Source organism: Microtus oregoni, unplaced genomic scaffold, assembly GCF_018167655.1.
Source record: "Microtus oregoni isolate MIOR12 unplaced genomic scaffold, Mior012 000032F_ref0000030, whole genome shotgun sequence".
Taxonomy (NCBI): domain Eukaryota; kingdom Metazoa; phylum Chordata; class Mammalia; order Rodentia; family Cricetidae; genus Microtus; species Microtus oregoni.
The window spans coordinates 1,511,993-1,527,777 of record NW_024543091.1 but is presented as its reverse complement, the minus strand read 5'-3'; the positions used below and the strand labels follow the sequence as shown (position 1 = coordinate 1,527,777).

General features: G+C 37.5%; 1 protein-coding gene across 10 annotated transcripts in view; it reads left to right on the top strand.

The window, feature by feature from the left end:
• The window catches only part of Dop1a (DOP1 leucine zipper like protein A), a 90,415-nt gene that overhangs the window by 46,155 nt on the left and 28,475 nt on the right, over window positions 1-15,785 (top strand). For 7 of the 10 annotated variants that reach the window (XR_005976729.1, XM_041679923.1, XM_041679920.1 and 4 more), the window contains 8 exons: window positions 1,368-1,482; window positions 1,837-1,866; window positions 2,473-2,706; window positions 8,230-8,848; window positions 10,543-10,817; window positions 11,944-12,096; window positions 13,727-13,824; window positions 14,899-15,158. Coding sequence is in view for 8 of the 10 variants with exons in the window: in XM_041679923.1 (XP_041535857.1) it covers window positions 1,368-1,482; window positions 1,837-1,866; window positions 2,473-2,706; window positions 8,230-8,848; window positions 10,543-10,817; window positions 11,944-12,096; window positions 13,727-13,824; window positions 14,899-15,158 (1,784 nt within the window). In the remaining 2 variants the exon portion in view is untranslated. The remainder of the gene's footprint in view (window positions 1-1,367; window positions 1,483-1,836; window positions 1,867-2,472; window positions 2,707-8,229; window positions 8,849-10,542; window positions 10,818-11,943; window positions 12,097-13,726; window positions 13,825-14,898; window positions 15,159-15,785) is intronic. The other 3 variants (XR_005976730.1, XM_041679924.1, XM_041679921.1) reach the window with 1 other exon arrangement.

Here is a 15,785-nt window from a genome sequence, read left to right as displayed (position 1 = left end):
AATCTCTATCCGGACTCCAAACTTAGCTCTTTCACGCCCTAGTTAACTTTTTTTTTTAAGGATTTATTTATTTATTATGTATACAACATTCCTGCAATGTATGTTTGTATGCCAGAAGAGGGCACCAGATCTCATTATAGATGATTGTGAGCCACCATGTGGTTGCTGGGAATTGAACTCAGGACCTCTGGAAGAGCAATCAGTGCTCTTAACCTCTGAGCCATCTCTCCAGCCCCCTAGTTAACTTTTAAAGCATGAGAAACATGTATTCCAAAGTAGGCATGTCCAATCTTGAGTCTAGAGAATTTAGAAATATATTTGTCTATGAATCTCTAAGAATTTGGGGATTTACTTGCTTGTCCAGTTGGCAGATATTGAGAACCCAACTGAAAAGCATCTGCTAGGCATATTAAATAATTGCTGACCTCAGGGACTTTATAGTGGTACAAGTAAGATACGCACATGTCTGCCCCGGGAATAGATTAAAAGTTGAAAATGCCTCGTAGGTTAAGGTGTCAGGATGGAGAGGAATTATTAGTATCTTTTGCCCACCTTGTGTTTTCTACACATATACCCACCCTTCTGTACTAATCTATATTCACAAGACACAACCATGGTTCCTGAGCCAACCTGAATTATTTCTTAAACATTCACCACCTTTTGTGCTGCTGAGCCTTCACTGTGCTATTCTTTACATATCCTACCTCCTTTGTTCTTCTGGAATAATCCTGTAGAGGGGTCGCTCACCTTACAGTAGCCTTGACTCTCTCAAACCCCACATCAGAATCTGCTATCCTCATACTTTCATTGATTTTATTTATTTCTCTACTTGTTTATGTTTCTTGCTAGTCAAATACGATATTAATTATATCTTGAGAGTATAGGGCAGTGTTTGGTCAAATAGGATTAATATTGTTGTTTCTTGGGTTTCATCTTGGATCAAAAGAGACTTCCTGTAAAACAGATGTTTGATCTCAGATCTTGAAGGAGAGTTACGTTCCAGATATGAAGAACATATGTTAGCATAACAGCAACACAGAAAAAACACTTGTAAACCAAGTGTCTCAGTTTAGAAATCAAATAAAGAAACATTTATTTTTACTTGGAGATATATCCATGGTGACAGCAGTGCAAATCTCAACAAGTGTGTTATATCCAGAACACGTAGAATCCAGAGGAGCCATTTCAGGGACCTCACTTTGAGATGTTTTTTTGAAAACAGTGTGGTGGTGTTCTGGGACAACGGGAATGAACATTTCAATGTGTCCCAATCCTGACTTGAGGCTTATTTGTTAAGACAGGGTTATAGTCATGTGTCTTCTATCATGTGATAGTGTGTTTGATAAAGTTGATTGTTTTCCTTTTAGGAGAACACTGCATGCCAGACTTCAGGTTGGGCCTGGAGACAGTAGTGACTCATCTGAGTTACAGCTGACCAATTTCTGCTTACTGGTGGACTTTTTGTTGGATATTGTCTCTTTGGTAAGACTATCTTGGTAAAGAGAAAAACATGGAATTTAAAGAGCATAGTTTATATATTTCATGTTTAATATAAATGTCATCTTCAGAAAAAAATCTTTTCTTTAAAACTAAATGTTTTTTCTTTGGCATAGCTTTTTTCTATAACATCTCCTAAACATTTTTTCTCCTTGGCATTTGTGTATAGAATACATGGAATCTACTTCCCAATTGCATGTTGTAAAATCTTATGTTTATTGGGTGGAATTCTGATGCTGCGTTTATATTTGTTAACAATGTTTTCTATTATAAGAAGACCGTTGGAATTGTTTTCCCTTGTGTTTTCTCTCCTCAACTTTTTGCTTTCTCATTTTGAAGCCTACTAGAAGTATGAGGGTGCTGTGTCAGGTATGGCATTCAGCCTGTTTTTATTTTAACTGATTTTATTCACTTCCATTAGAATGTTATTAATATAGCTCATAAAATTGGGGTATCTAATTATATAATGCTTGAAGTACTTGGATTAAGAAATTGGGGGGTGGGGGGAGTTTGTGACCACGCTCTTGTCCTATGAACGATATCTGTACCTGTGGAGGCTAGAAGTTGAAAGTGGTTGTCTTCCTGAATTACTCTCCACCTTACTTTTTGAGACTGGGTCCCTGGAGCTTGCCAGTTAGACTAGACTGGCTGACTGCTGGCCCTCAGGAACCTGCCTGTCTCTCTGTCCCTAGCACTGGGATTGCAGATGTGCACCATCTGACCTGGCTTTAATGTGGGTGCTAGGGATCCGAACTCAGATCATCTTCATGCTTTCACAGCAAGCACTTTAGCCCCTAAGCCAACTCCAGACATTAAGTGCACATTTTCTGAGTCATCAGTATGAAAATGCCTATGAGCTGTTAGGAGCATGATACCCATAAAACATAAGCAAATATAGAGCCTTACTTGTATGAATTAAAATAAAATAGCTTTTATATATTACATTAAATCTTTCTTATTTTCTTTTATTTTCAGGAAACTTACATTGAAATACAGACAGAACACTTGCCCCAGTTACTGCTCAGGATGATTTCTGCCTTGACAAGCCATCTCCAGACATTACGCTTGTCTGAGCTCACAGATTCTTTGAAACTCTGCTCAAAGATCCTTAGCAAAGTCCAGCCCCCACTGTTATCTGCTGGCACTGGGGGTGTGGTACAGTTTCCAAGTGGGCAGAGCAGCACAGTCAAAGAATGGGAAGACAAAAAGGTAATTTTAGCTGGGGTTCTTAGTATCAGATCAGTTATGTTTTTTAGTGCAGAACATTTTTTAAGATAAGTTGTTTAAATATCAGTGATCAAAGTGCTTTAGCAATAGAATCTTGTTAACTTGGTCATTATATAGTTGATTGTCTATGTCAGTACTTTACAGTAGAAGTAAAATACATATGACATCTAATTTTAGGAATTTAAAATTTTCTGTTTGTCACATTAAAAAGAAGCTGATGGCATTGTTTTACTTAGCCAAATATAACAAATACATTATCATTTCATATGTAATGTATACAAAATTGATATCATAGTATCTTTATGCAATTACCAAACTTTTAGCAGGAATTCTTGGTTTTGTAAAATTTATATAAGACAATTAGTCATATTGAAGTTTTTATAAGCATGAATCTTTGATAATAGCTATGTTATCTTTTTATTTTAGCTTTAAAAATTGAATGCCTTAGTCATATGAGCTACAGTGTGAAATATCTAGTAAACATAAAAGCATTACCTATTGTCTGGGTAACAGGCCTATGTATAAATTTTATTGATTCTTTCACTGCATCAAATTTTTGGCATGATTTTCCTGTAATCTATAATCTTTATTTAAATTTTTAAGTACCCATATGTTCAATATTTTGAAATTGAGTAAAACTAAACTCTCTTTGTACATATTCACACATATATCTAAGCATGTAATATATAATTTTAATGTTTTACACCAATAGCATACTTTAATACCAGTGAAATCCTAATTGAAAAATTAGTGATTTAATTCTTTTCAGACTTACACTGATTTATCTAGCACGGGCCAGTGAGATGACTGACGCAGTGAGTAAAACCATTTGCTGTCAAATCTGATGACCTGAGTTCAGTCCCCAGAAGACACGTGGTGAAAGGGAAGAACTGACTCCCTAAGGGTTGTGCTCTGACTTCTGACATACACACCCACACAAACACATATACATAATAAATAAATGAAACAATTCAATCTAGTAAAGTATGAGTGGAGGTTTTCAATTGAATTATATGTTAATTACATTAGGTGTAATCACATTGGCACTATGTTAATATAAGTATTTGAAAATTTCTAGAGAATCAGGTTTGTTGTCTGTAATCATATGCTTATATAATTGCCCCCTTTCCATAGATAACCTGTTTTACTTCTCCACAAAATAAAATTTGCGGGTAGTATGTACAACCTTTCCCACCAGCCGCTAAACCTGAAACTTTTTTCTCATTATGTACTAATATATCCTTCATAATGAAATGAAATTTAATCATTTTAAATATATTTGGGGTTATTCTACATAAACTAGAACTAGCCTGCTTTCCAGGTTGGTTCTTTCCAACCTGCTCTTCATATATGTATAATACATTCTGTCTCTACCATGGTAGGAAAGACCTTTCATGGGACTGTCATTACACGGTGCTCTAAGATTTTCTTAGAAATAAAACTAAAAAGCGTTTAACTGATAATATGCTGAATGAGACTTATGGGAGCTGGAGAAGACAAACCCTTACCATTTTTTCAGTAACATGTTCAATATGTGGAAATTCATATTTATCTGAAAGCCTTTATTGATGATCATTGGTATGGTAAATGAGACTCTGTTCAGTTAAATCCAGGACAGTTAAATAATACAGTCTAAATTATGGTGTAACATTGAATATAACTCCCATATCCACCCATATTTCCGTTCATCCTTCCTTCTTCTTTCATGCGCCTTAGCCATAATATGTTTTTCCAATCCTTTTTCCTGAAGCACAATTGTATAATCTTAGATATATGAAAGTTGATAATATTTTCAGGCTGAGACCATGTTTTTTTGAAATGTATTTGAAGGGCTACTGCTTTTAATAACGGTGAGCCTAGTTTGACCACATGGCACTTAATATTTTTTATAATATTTTTGTATTGGGCATCTACTCAAATGGCCTAAATACCCTTTCTATTTTTAGAAAGAAATTCATCATAAAAACTATATATCCACATAATATAGTCTAAACCAATAAATATTATTCATGTATGCAAGTTTAATTAGATTTATAGATTAAATTCTATTACATTAGTATTGTCCTTTGTATTAATATAAAAATAAATAGGAATAAGTTAATGATAGTTTTATTACCCAAATAAGTCTTCTTTTGTAAAAAGTACATCATTTAAATGGTAAATAACCTTTCAAAGGAGAAAAATAAGCAAATGAGTTCAATATGCTAGCCACTATAGACTTTGACACCATAATATGAAGAGTTGTACTGTACATAGTAATACTGTGGTCACATTAAAAATAATAATAAATAACCGAGTTGAAAATCTCCCTCTCCAAAGATCTGTGTTAACAACTTAGCTTTTCTACTGCAGCATTGGGCAAATTTATTTTAAACTCCCTGAAATTCAGTTTTCTTTCTTTTGTTGTTTGGTTGGTTTTGGTATTTTGAGACAGGGTTTCTCTGGGTAATAGCCTTGGCTGTCCTGGAACTCACTTTGTAGACCAGATTAGCCTCGAACTCATAGAGATCATCTTGTCTCTGCCTCTTGAGTGCTGGGATTAAAGGCATGTGCCTCGAGGCCCAGCTTGAACTTAAGTTTTCTGTCTTTGAAACAGAAAAATTACTTTGTTCATTCAGTATCTTTTATGAACTAACTGTACAATCTATATAAAACAAGCAATTACACATTTAATTACAGTTAATATAGATGATTAGTGTAGGGCCCAATTAGAGGTATAGGTGTAGGATGGGGGCAGGTAAGAGGGTGACTTGGCATACCTAGGAGTCAGGGACTGCTTCTTGAAGTGGAGCCCTAGAGAAATTGTTGGGGTGGAGAAGTATGAAAGGAGAAAGCACATGACAGGAAAAAACAGTGGCAAAGACCCTAAGGCAGAAAGGAACCCTATGCACTTGATGATGCAGTTATAAGAAAGGCAGGAGCCAGGTTAACAGAGCCTTGTTCGCTATACTAAGGCTTTTATTCTTTGTCTTAGGAGCAATGGGAAGACAAAGAAGGGGAAAAAGGCAAGTGCCAAAATAAGATACATGTTTTAGAAACTTACTATGGCTGCAGTGTGGAGTATGGATCTGAGAAACAAAAATGGATGTGGGGAGACCTGCAGTAGTGCAGGTGAGAGGTGGTGTTAAGTTGGGCTAACAAGATACGGGAAAAAGAAGAAATACATTTAGGAGCAAAATTTTTTTTTTATATTTATTTATTTATTAAGTATACAATATTCTGTCTGCATATATGCCTGCAGGCCAGAAGAGGTCACCAGATCTCATTACAGATGGTTGTGAGCCACCATGTGGTTGCCGGGAATTGAACTCAGGACCTTCGGAAGAGCAGGCAATGCTCTTAACCGCTGAGCCATCTCGCCGGTCCCTAGGAGCAAAATTTTAAAAACACTAGTGATAAAATAATTAAGGATAATGAGTGATCACTAAAATGTGTGCTTGCTGGGCATTAGGTACTCTGCCAGTTTCCCTCTATATTAAATCCTTAAACTAACTGTAAAATGTAGAAACTTGTTGTTATAGTAGTCCTTTTTATAAGTGTTCCCATTTTCATAATTTCAGTTGCCAGTGAGTAGTCAATGGCCAACCTAATGTTTTATGTGGAAAATACTAGTAATAATTTACAAGTTCTAAATTCTTTGCTGCTGTTGTTTGTACATTGATGGAATCATCCGCTGTCCTCTTCAACATGCAAAGCATCCTTTTTCTGGCATAGGCAATCTGGTATCTATCCACCCTCCTTTCTTAGTTATCAGATGGATTCTGTCTGTGTGCTCGTTCAAGCAGCTCTTATTGAGTAGCAGTGTTAATACTGCAACCAAGTACCTGCATCATTCATCTCACTTCTCATCATACTGTCACATCATCTTAAGAAAGATGCCTGTGATATAATAAGATATTTTGGGAGAGTCCACATTCATGTTAGTCTTATTTTATTAGAATTGTTTTATATGATTAATGTGGTTAACATTTCTTCCTGTGCTGCCTTATCATGAGTCTGTGTATATCACTGGTTCTCAACCTTCCTAATGCTGTGATCCTTTAAAATAGTTCCTTATATAGTAGTGATTCCCAGCCATAAAATTATTTTGTTGCTACTTCATAACAGTCATTTTTCTACTGTTATAGATCATAATAGACATCTGATATGCAGGATATCTGATATGCAAACCCTGTGATTGAGAACCACTAGTTTGTATGAACAGAAAAAAAGCCAGTTATGAAGTTTTCAGTACTAACCATAGTTTCAGGCATCTACTATGGGTTTTAGAATATATACATACATATACACATATACACATACTGTATATGTATACATGTGTGTATATATATATATATATATATATATATATATATATATATATAGTGTGTGTGTGTGTGTGTATCCCTTGCAGATAAGAGGACACTGATGTGCACAAATTAGGAACCTGAGGTTTGAAGACTATCAAGTTCATGGCACATACCTAGCTGACTTAGAACTCACACCCTTAGCCACCATACTGGTGTGGGTATAAGACAAGTTGAAAAAGAAAGGTATGGAGAAAATACTGTGACTTGTAGGCTTCCATCTTCCTTGCTTTAATGAATGATGGTGTGTTATTCACTAAAGCAGGAAACACTGGGTTAAGCCCAGCTTTAAGTAGAAGTACTTAATTCATGCATTAAAAAGAAAATATTCTCATGATCTTACTCAGATTATCCCCTGTTGCAGACATGGAACACATTCAAGGGAATGCACAGCTTTATTTACACAAAACCAGACAATACTTGACTCTGCCCCTAGTCTAGAAATGGTCATTTGTCTGTATTGCCATTGTCTCTTTCTAGATTCTAAACTGTTCCCTTTGGCCCTGTGCCTAATCCATGATCTGAATATATGAGCTGAGCACTCTTCACTGAAGGGATCTAGGTGTAAGGGCATGCAATGACACTTGACATACTTCAACAGAGATTTTTATTCATGTGGTCCCAAACACATCCTCCATTAGATTTTATTTATAATACTTAAAATGCAAGATTTTAATCTTGTATTTCTCATTCTTTACATTGTTTAGACATTAAGAAAGATTATTTATGAAGAAGATAGAATAGTCATTTGAAACAAGGGTACATATATGTATGTTTACCTCAGGACCCTTACAAGTGTGGTGCCACATGCCTCTACTCCTGACACTTAAGAGGAGAGTTTGAGGTAGAATTGAGCCTGGGTACATGACAAGACCTTGTCTGAAAAATCAAGTCATTAAAAAAAAAAGCCAGCCTTATTATATGACACAATGAATGATAAGTAATTGGTGAATGAGTTTATCTTCTTGTATTTTTTGGAATCCTATTAACTGTTTGCTATTGATTATCAGAAACTTTAGTCAATGTAGGAACTACTTTGATTCTAGTGTAAACTTAAGCTGTATATAAGTAGTCTATATCTTTCTCTGAAAAGATCACCCTTTCTAGTCCTTAGTATCTATGTTCCTACTCAACCTTTCGCTTTGTTTAAAATCACCAGGTATCATCAGTTTCTGTAGAAAATCCTGCTGAAGTATTTGAAGATGGAGAAAACCCACCAAGTAGTCGATCATCAGAAAGTGGCTTCACTGAGTTTATACAATATCAAGCAGACCGAACTGATGATCTTGACAGAGAGCTGAATGGACAGGGTACAGCTACCATCCCAATTGGAAGCACATCTTCAGAGACAGAAACAGCATCCACAGTGGGATCTGAAGAAACTGTTATCCAGCCACCTTCCACCTTCACTGAGGGTACAGCAGCCCGAAGTGGGAAGGCAGCACAAAAGACTGCGATGCAGTGCTGCTTGGAGTATGTCCAGCAGTTTCTTACCAGACTCATTCACCTCTACATCGTTCACAGTGACTCCCTTTCTCAGCCTTTGGCTGCCGACCATCAGGGAGATGTCTGTCGATTTCAAAGAGACACTTCAAAATGGGACAGGGATTCCCAAGGGGATGTAAAAGAAAGAAGTATATATACACCAAAAACTTCAAAAGAATACCTTTCTGCCTTCCTTGCTGCCTGTCAGCTCTTCTTAGAGTGCTCAAGTTTCCCAGTCTATATTGCAGAGGGAAACCATACCTCAGAGTTACATTCTGAGAAACTTGACACTGGTAAGATTGTTTTTTTTTTTTTAACTTTTTTTTTATTGAGAAAAGGAAAAAAAAAACAAATTTCCTCCTCCTCCCAGCCTCCCATTTCCCTCCCCCTCCTCCCACCCTTCTCCTCCCCCCACCCTTCTCCCCCTCCCCCCACTCCTCTCCCCCTCCCTCTCCAGCCCAAAGAACAGTCAGGGTTCCCTGCCCTGTGGTAAGTCCTAGGTCCTCCCCTCTCCGTCCATTTCTAGGAAGGTGAACATCCAAACTGGCTAGGCTCCCACAAAGCCAGCACATTACGTAGGTTCAAAACCCCGTGCCATTGTCCTTGGGTTCTCATCAGCCCTCATTGTTCGCCATGCTCAGAGAGTCCAGTTTTATCCCATGCTTTTTCAGTCACAGTCCAGCTGGCCTTGGTGAGCTCCCAATAGATCAGCTCCACTGTCTCAGTGGGTGGGTGCTCCCCTCGTGGTCCCGACTTCTTTGCTCATGTTCTCCCTCCCTCCGCCCCCCACTGGGACCCCGGGAGCCCAGTCCAGCGCTCCAGTGTGGGTCTCTGTCTCCGTCTCCATCCATCACCAGATGAAGGTTCCATGATGATATGCAAGACATTCGTCAGTATTGCTCTAGGATAGGGTCATTTCAGGTTCCCTATCCTCAGCTGCCCAAGGAACCAACTGGGGACCTCGGCTTGGGCATCTGGGAGCCACTCTAGGTTGAATATGGGTTGTACTCACTCATAATTGGTTTCTAGCCATAAACAAGGGTCACGGAGTCTACAATTGGTGATCCCAAAGAAGCTAAATAAGAAGGTGAACCAAAGGAAAAGCATATAGTTGTCCTCTTGGCTATGGGAAGTAGACAAAATTGCCGGGGAGAAAATTGAGATCTTGGGGGTGGGGTGGGATGGGGGTGAGGGGAGATGGGGAGAGAAAAGTGAGAAGGGGAGAATGGGGGGAACTTGGGGAAAAAGGAGGATTGGGATAAAGGAAGGTTGGATAGGGGAGCACGGAAGCACAATTCTTAGTTAGGGGAGCCACCTTGGGGTTGGCAAGAGACTTGAACCTAGAGTGGCTCCCAGATGCCCAAGCCGAGGTCCCCAGTTGGTTCCTTGGGTAAGATTGTTTTTGCTATTATATTTTAGTATTTTATGCAATGTCCATGTGTGTTCATGTGTGAATGTGTTAGAGAACAACCCCGTGGGAGTTGGTTTTCCTTCCACCATGTAGGTTCCAGGGATTGCACTCAGGTTATCCGGCTTGGTGGCAAGTGCCTTTTCTCACTGTGCCATCTCTTCAGACTAAATGAAATCCAGTCATTATGGGGAAGTTACTGTTAGGAGATTGTGATTTACATGGCTTTCACATTTTGCTTAAAAGCTAGAAACTGGAAGTAAAAGTCTGGGAGAAACAATGTAACAATTTCACTTCTCTCTTATGACATCACATGTGTTCCTGTAGGACAGTGGGCATTAGATAATATTTGTTGATAAGATACTTCTAAAGATAGGAAGTTAGATTATATTACTTGGCATATGAAAGTATATATTTTTAAAAGTTTGTGAAATTCTTATTGTTGCCTTATTTTTCAAAGTTATAAAGACTATTTGAGAAACCATGATTTTAAAAGATCAAGACCTGAAGTAGTGTTGTTTGTCATTTTGAAATTAACTTAAATCTACATGAACTGATTCATGCTGTCTTTTGTTTCAGACTGTGAACATGCACATCCTCCACAGTGGCTCCAGACTCTCATGAGCGCCTGCAGCCAAGCAAGTGATTTCAGTGTTCAGAGTGTCGCCGTGTCTCTGGTCATGGACCTAGTGGGATTGACTCAGTCAGTTGCCATGGTCACTGGGGAAAGTATCAACAGCATGGAGCCTGCTCAACCCTTAAGTCCAAACCAAGGAAGAGTAGCCGTAGTTATTAGACCTCCCCTAACACAGGGCAATCTGAGGTATATAGCTGAGAAGACTGAATTTTTCAAGGTAAATTCCAAGAAATCCAGGTTGTACATGGCTAAGATAAGTTTGCAATATATGATGCTTGATTTGTGGCACTGAAGTAAGAAAGGAAAGAGTTGAACTAAACAAGAAGAAAGCCCATTTATATGGTAGATATTTCTGTAGTAAGTGGATATTTTGCTTCTTTTAATAGAGTAAACCCTTTCTTTTCTAAAACTCTATGGCAGGTTGTTCTGATTTTGTGTTGTTTGATTACCTTTGGTGCATGGTGTCCCTCAGGACCAATAGTGCACACTCTGATTTTACCATAATGGTACAGATGCCTTCCCAGAGAACATCAAGTATCTTTAAGCTCACTGCCTCCTACAGGTGGATTTATACATTCAGGAGTTTTTAGAGTCAATTTCAAGTCATTACCCCCTACCTGATACTTCCTCCTGCTAGAGTAGAGTTGATTCTATAGTATTATGGTAAGCCCTAAAGACTCTTGTCTTCTTATGAGCGGCATAGATCAAAGACTCCGATAGCACATGGAGCACATCTGACTTCAGAAAACTCCATGGACTTGGGATGTAGCTGAGTGATAGCATGCTTGCCTAACATACATGAGGCCATTTTGCAATCCTCAGCACTAGAGAAGAGGGAGAAAACTCTCACAGGTTCTTAGGTATTTGAATATTTTAGTCTGCAACATGTGAGAATGTATCAGACTTTATTCTGGTGTTACTTCATTAAACACCAGTAAAGTAATCGAGAGTTCTTATCTAGGCCATGGAGAAACTGGCTGTTACATTGCTGATTTTAGAAGAATTTGAAAGGAGTATCAGCCAGAGAGTTGGCTCAGTGGCTAAGAGCACTTAAGGCTGTTGTAGTGAACCCAGGTTCGATTCCCAGCACTGAGTGGAATTCACAACTCTCTGTAACTCCAGTGCCAAGAGATGCAACATCACTTGTCAACTTTATGGCACCAAGCAGATACATGGTGCACTTACATACCTGCAAGCAGAACACCCTTGTGAAATAATTCTAAACAAAAAGTTGTTTAATGTATTATAAAGGATTCTAATGTTCAGTTAGCCAGAAAGTGAGCAGCTGTGTTTGACTTTTATAAAGATTATATAATCAGTCACTTTCACATCTTTTTCTGTAGCATGTAGCCTTGACCTTATGGGACCAGATGGGAGACGGGACACCTCAGCACCATCAGAAGAGTGTGGAATTATTTTATCAATTACATAATTTGGTTCCTTCTTCTAGCATCTGTGAGGACGTTATAAGTCAGCAGTTAACCCATAAAGATAAGGTAAGTCCTTATCCTGCACACACAAGAGCATGCACCTACATGCACACACACACACACTCAAGCACGCATATCCAAAAAATAAATTAAGGGACCTCTCTAGGAAAATTATTATACCTCATATCAGAATAAACAATAATAAAGAACATAATGTTAAATGTGAGTAATAGTGTTCATTTAAAAAATTCTTAAATTCTAATTTGTGTCCTACCATATTCTTTCAAAATTGTTCAGAAATCAAATTTTAGAACAAATCTTGCGTTTCATTTTCTGTTTTACATTATGTATAAATATATAACAAATAAAAACCTGTTATTTTTAACATACATTTCCTTTTTAAGAATAATTCTTACAAGTTCTGAGTAAAGATACACATCCCTGAAAAAATTCAAACAATATTGAATTTTAAATATTTCCCTTGGTTAATGTATAAATACAAGGATCATAGAAAAAATCATGTCTTAAGCTTATAGATAAAGCAAGCACTCTTCTAACTTACCCCATATAGGTTGTTTTTTTTTTTTAACAATTAAAGTCTTATTGGTTGGGACTTTGCTTGAAGCGTTTTATAAATATTTGAGGATGAGTGTAAAAAACTGACACCATATTTTCACTAAATTTAAAATACATGTTTTTTTTAGAAATTCATTTGAGTATGATTATTTTCCTGAGAGAAAATAATTTTTAAACTCAATTGTTTTATTTAAGAAGAAAGAAATGTTTTGTATATGCATGATATAATGGCATGCATGTTTTTAGCTGTCGTTGTTTTCTGTTATACTATCAGTAGTCACATCGATAAAAGTCTAAAGTAATTCTTTGAGTTAAGGTGATGTTCTAGTTTGGTTTCTGTTGCTGTAATAAAACATAATGATGAAGACCAGCTTAGAGGAAAAGGTTTATTTGTCTGATACTTCTAGATCATACTATCACTGAGAGAAGTCAGAGCAGGAACGATGACAAAAACTATGGAAGAACATTGCTTTATAGCTTGCTCTCTGGCTGCTGACAGGCATATACTTAGCTAGCTAGCTTGCTTGTGTGAGTGCTTATGTCTTCCTCCTTTCTTCTTTCTTTCCTTCTTTTTTTGAGACAGGGTCTCTCTCTGTAGCCCTGGCTGTCCTGGAACTCACAGAAATTCACCAGATTCTGCCTCTAGAGTGCTAGAATTACAGGTGTGTGACACTACACCCACCTTTACCTCGTTTTCTTGTATATCCCACAACAACCTGCCTAGGGTGCTTCCGCAATGGGGCTAGGCCCTCCAAGATCAATTAGCCAATGAGACAGTGCCTCTTAGGTGTGTCCACAAGCCAGTCTGATCTAGGCAGTTCCTTATTTGAGATTCCCTCTTCCCTGATAACTCAGGGTTGTATCAACTTCCAGTAAAAGCTAAACCAGCATAAGTGACCCTTTAGGCTAAATATTTTTGTCTATATACAAATATTTTGTTTGATTCTACTTCCAAGTTATATAACATACTAAAAATTCATTGCAGTGTGTACTTGAGCACTGTGGCCATTAAACTTGGTACTTGTAAACAGTTATACTGATTTTATTATTAAATAATTTTATTAAATCACTTAATATCTTCAGTTGAGAAGAAAATAATTTAATCTCCCATTTTTCTCAGAAAATAAGGATGGAAGCACATGCAAAGTTTGCAGTTCTTTGGCATCTAACAAGGGATCTCCACATAAATAAGTCATCTTTTGCACGTTCCTTTGACAGGTTGGTTACATTTTATATTCCCATCTTACTGTTGGTTGTCTTTTCTGGAAGTCTCTGGCAGGATAGAACAGGAGATGAGAATTTATTAGTTTTTTAGAAAATCAAAGTTGCAGTAAAATACTTGGTAGTGTTACCTAGCCAGTAGATTTTCATTTCTAATGTGTAGAGAACCAAGTGTCTTCCTTTCAGACATTGGGCCATCAAATCCCTTTTATGTGCCATGTGTCATTGTATGATGGTAGGAATACAGAGAACACCCAGCCTTCTTGAATCTATATTCACACTGTTGAAATACTAGACAGCCATTCTCAATCCTCTGCCTTAACTGAAAGTACTACCAACACCCCCCCTCCCATAGATTCAAAATATTTGTCTCCAGAGATGCTTGTTCACATATAGACCCAAAAGTAAATGGAGTAATTCATGCTTCAGATATTAGATTTGCATTAATTCTGGGCTCATAAGGTATCAGAAGATAGTAATCTTACCTTCAGGTCTTATAAAAGTAGCCATAATCCTAACTGCGATTACAACCCAACTTTGGATTAACCAGTACTTTTCAGCCATCTTCAAAGGAGTTTCTGTTGAACCATCTGGTCAACCCATATAATGAATGAGACCTTGAGCCAAGTGCCTTACAAACAAGTTTCTAGTTTGGCAACGACCTGTTCTAATCTGACAGAGAAAGCAGTTGAAATCCACTGAATTTAACTTGCTAACCCAAGATTCCACAGAGGATTTGGGTATTGGGTTTTCTGGTTTCAGACTAGCTCAGACCTTTTATGGGATGGCATTACTTGAATTTCGTGCATTCTTTTAACTCCTGGAGAGAATTGAGAGCAGAGTAGCCCTCGCCATTGTGAAAACTTTAGTGCATAATATCAGTGAAATATGTTACTAAGCAAGACGAAGTAAAATGTGTCTTGTAAAAGTAATATACACTTGTAATATTTTTCAATGTGAAAAGAAGAAAATGCTTTCTTAACTAGAAAAATTGCTAAAAATATTAACTACAGAAAAAGTCATACTGCAATTAAAAGTGTTTTATTCTTTGTTTTTATTGTCCGTGTTTAGGTCACTATTCATCATGTTAGATAGCCTTAATAGTCTTGATGGTTCTACTAGCTCTGTGGGGCAAGCCTGGCTGAACCAGGTGCTACAAAGGCATGACATTGCCAGAGTACTGGAACCGTTATTACTGCTTCTACTTCATCCAAAAACTCAGAGGGTTTCAGTGCAGCGTGTACAAGCAGAACGTTACTGGAGTAAGACTTCCTGTTATCCAGGAGAGGAAAATGACAAACATTTCATGCAAAATTTTACCTGCAACAATGGTAAAGGTCATAAAGTTTACTTCTAATTAGACTTAAGTTATTCAAAGAAGTGAGGTGTGACCATACAGTGATTGTCAAGAGAATTGTGTGTGGGAAATTTTTCATGTCTTATTTCCTCCCTTCCTTGTCTGTTAGAGTCTCATCTAGATGGGTCAAAATACACTTCATCAGTAACTGTCTTTGAGCTTTTAGATCTTGTTAATAAGTTGAGTTTCTCAGAGGAGGAATCAGCCACAATTGTAGTCAGAGATGGTCAATTTTTATGAAGTATTTTTGAATTTATGTAGCAATTCAGATCCTGTAAAGGCTCATGGGGAGGCCTATAATGCACACTTTATATATGATAAGTCATGAGTCATTTTTCCTTATCTTTTATAGACAAATCACCTTGTGGGTCAGCTTATTTTACCAGCCATTCAGTTGATGTTCAGAAAGCTGTGGCTTTCAGTTCCACAGCTGGTAAATGGTGACGCTACAAACTACCATGCTTCTATTCCATTTCTAGTGTGTTTCTGCTGAGTCTGGGGTCCTCTGTTTAGCTTTTATGTGCTTCCTGTGGATGTTCTAAGAACTTGCACTACCCTGCTTATTGCCAAAACATTCAGGTGGTAGCACTCTGCCAGCCAG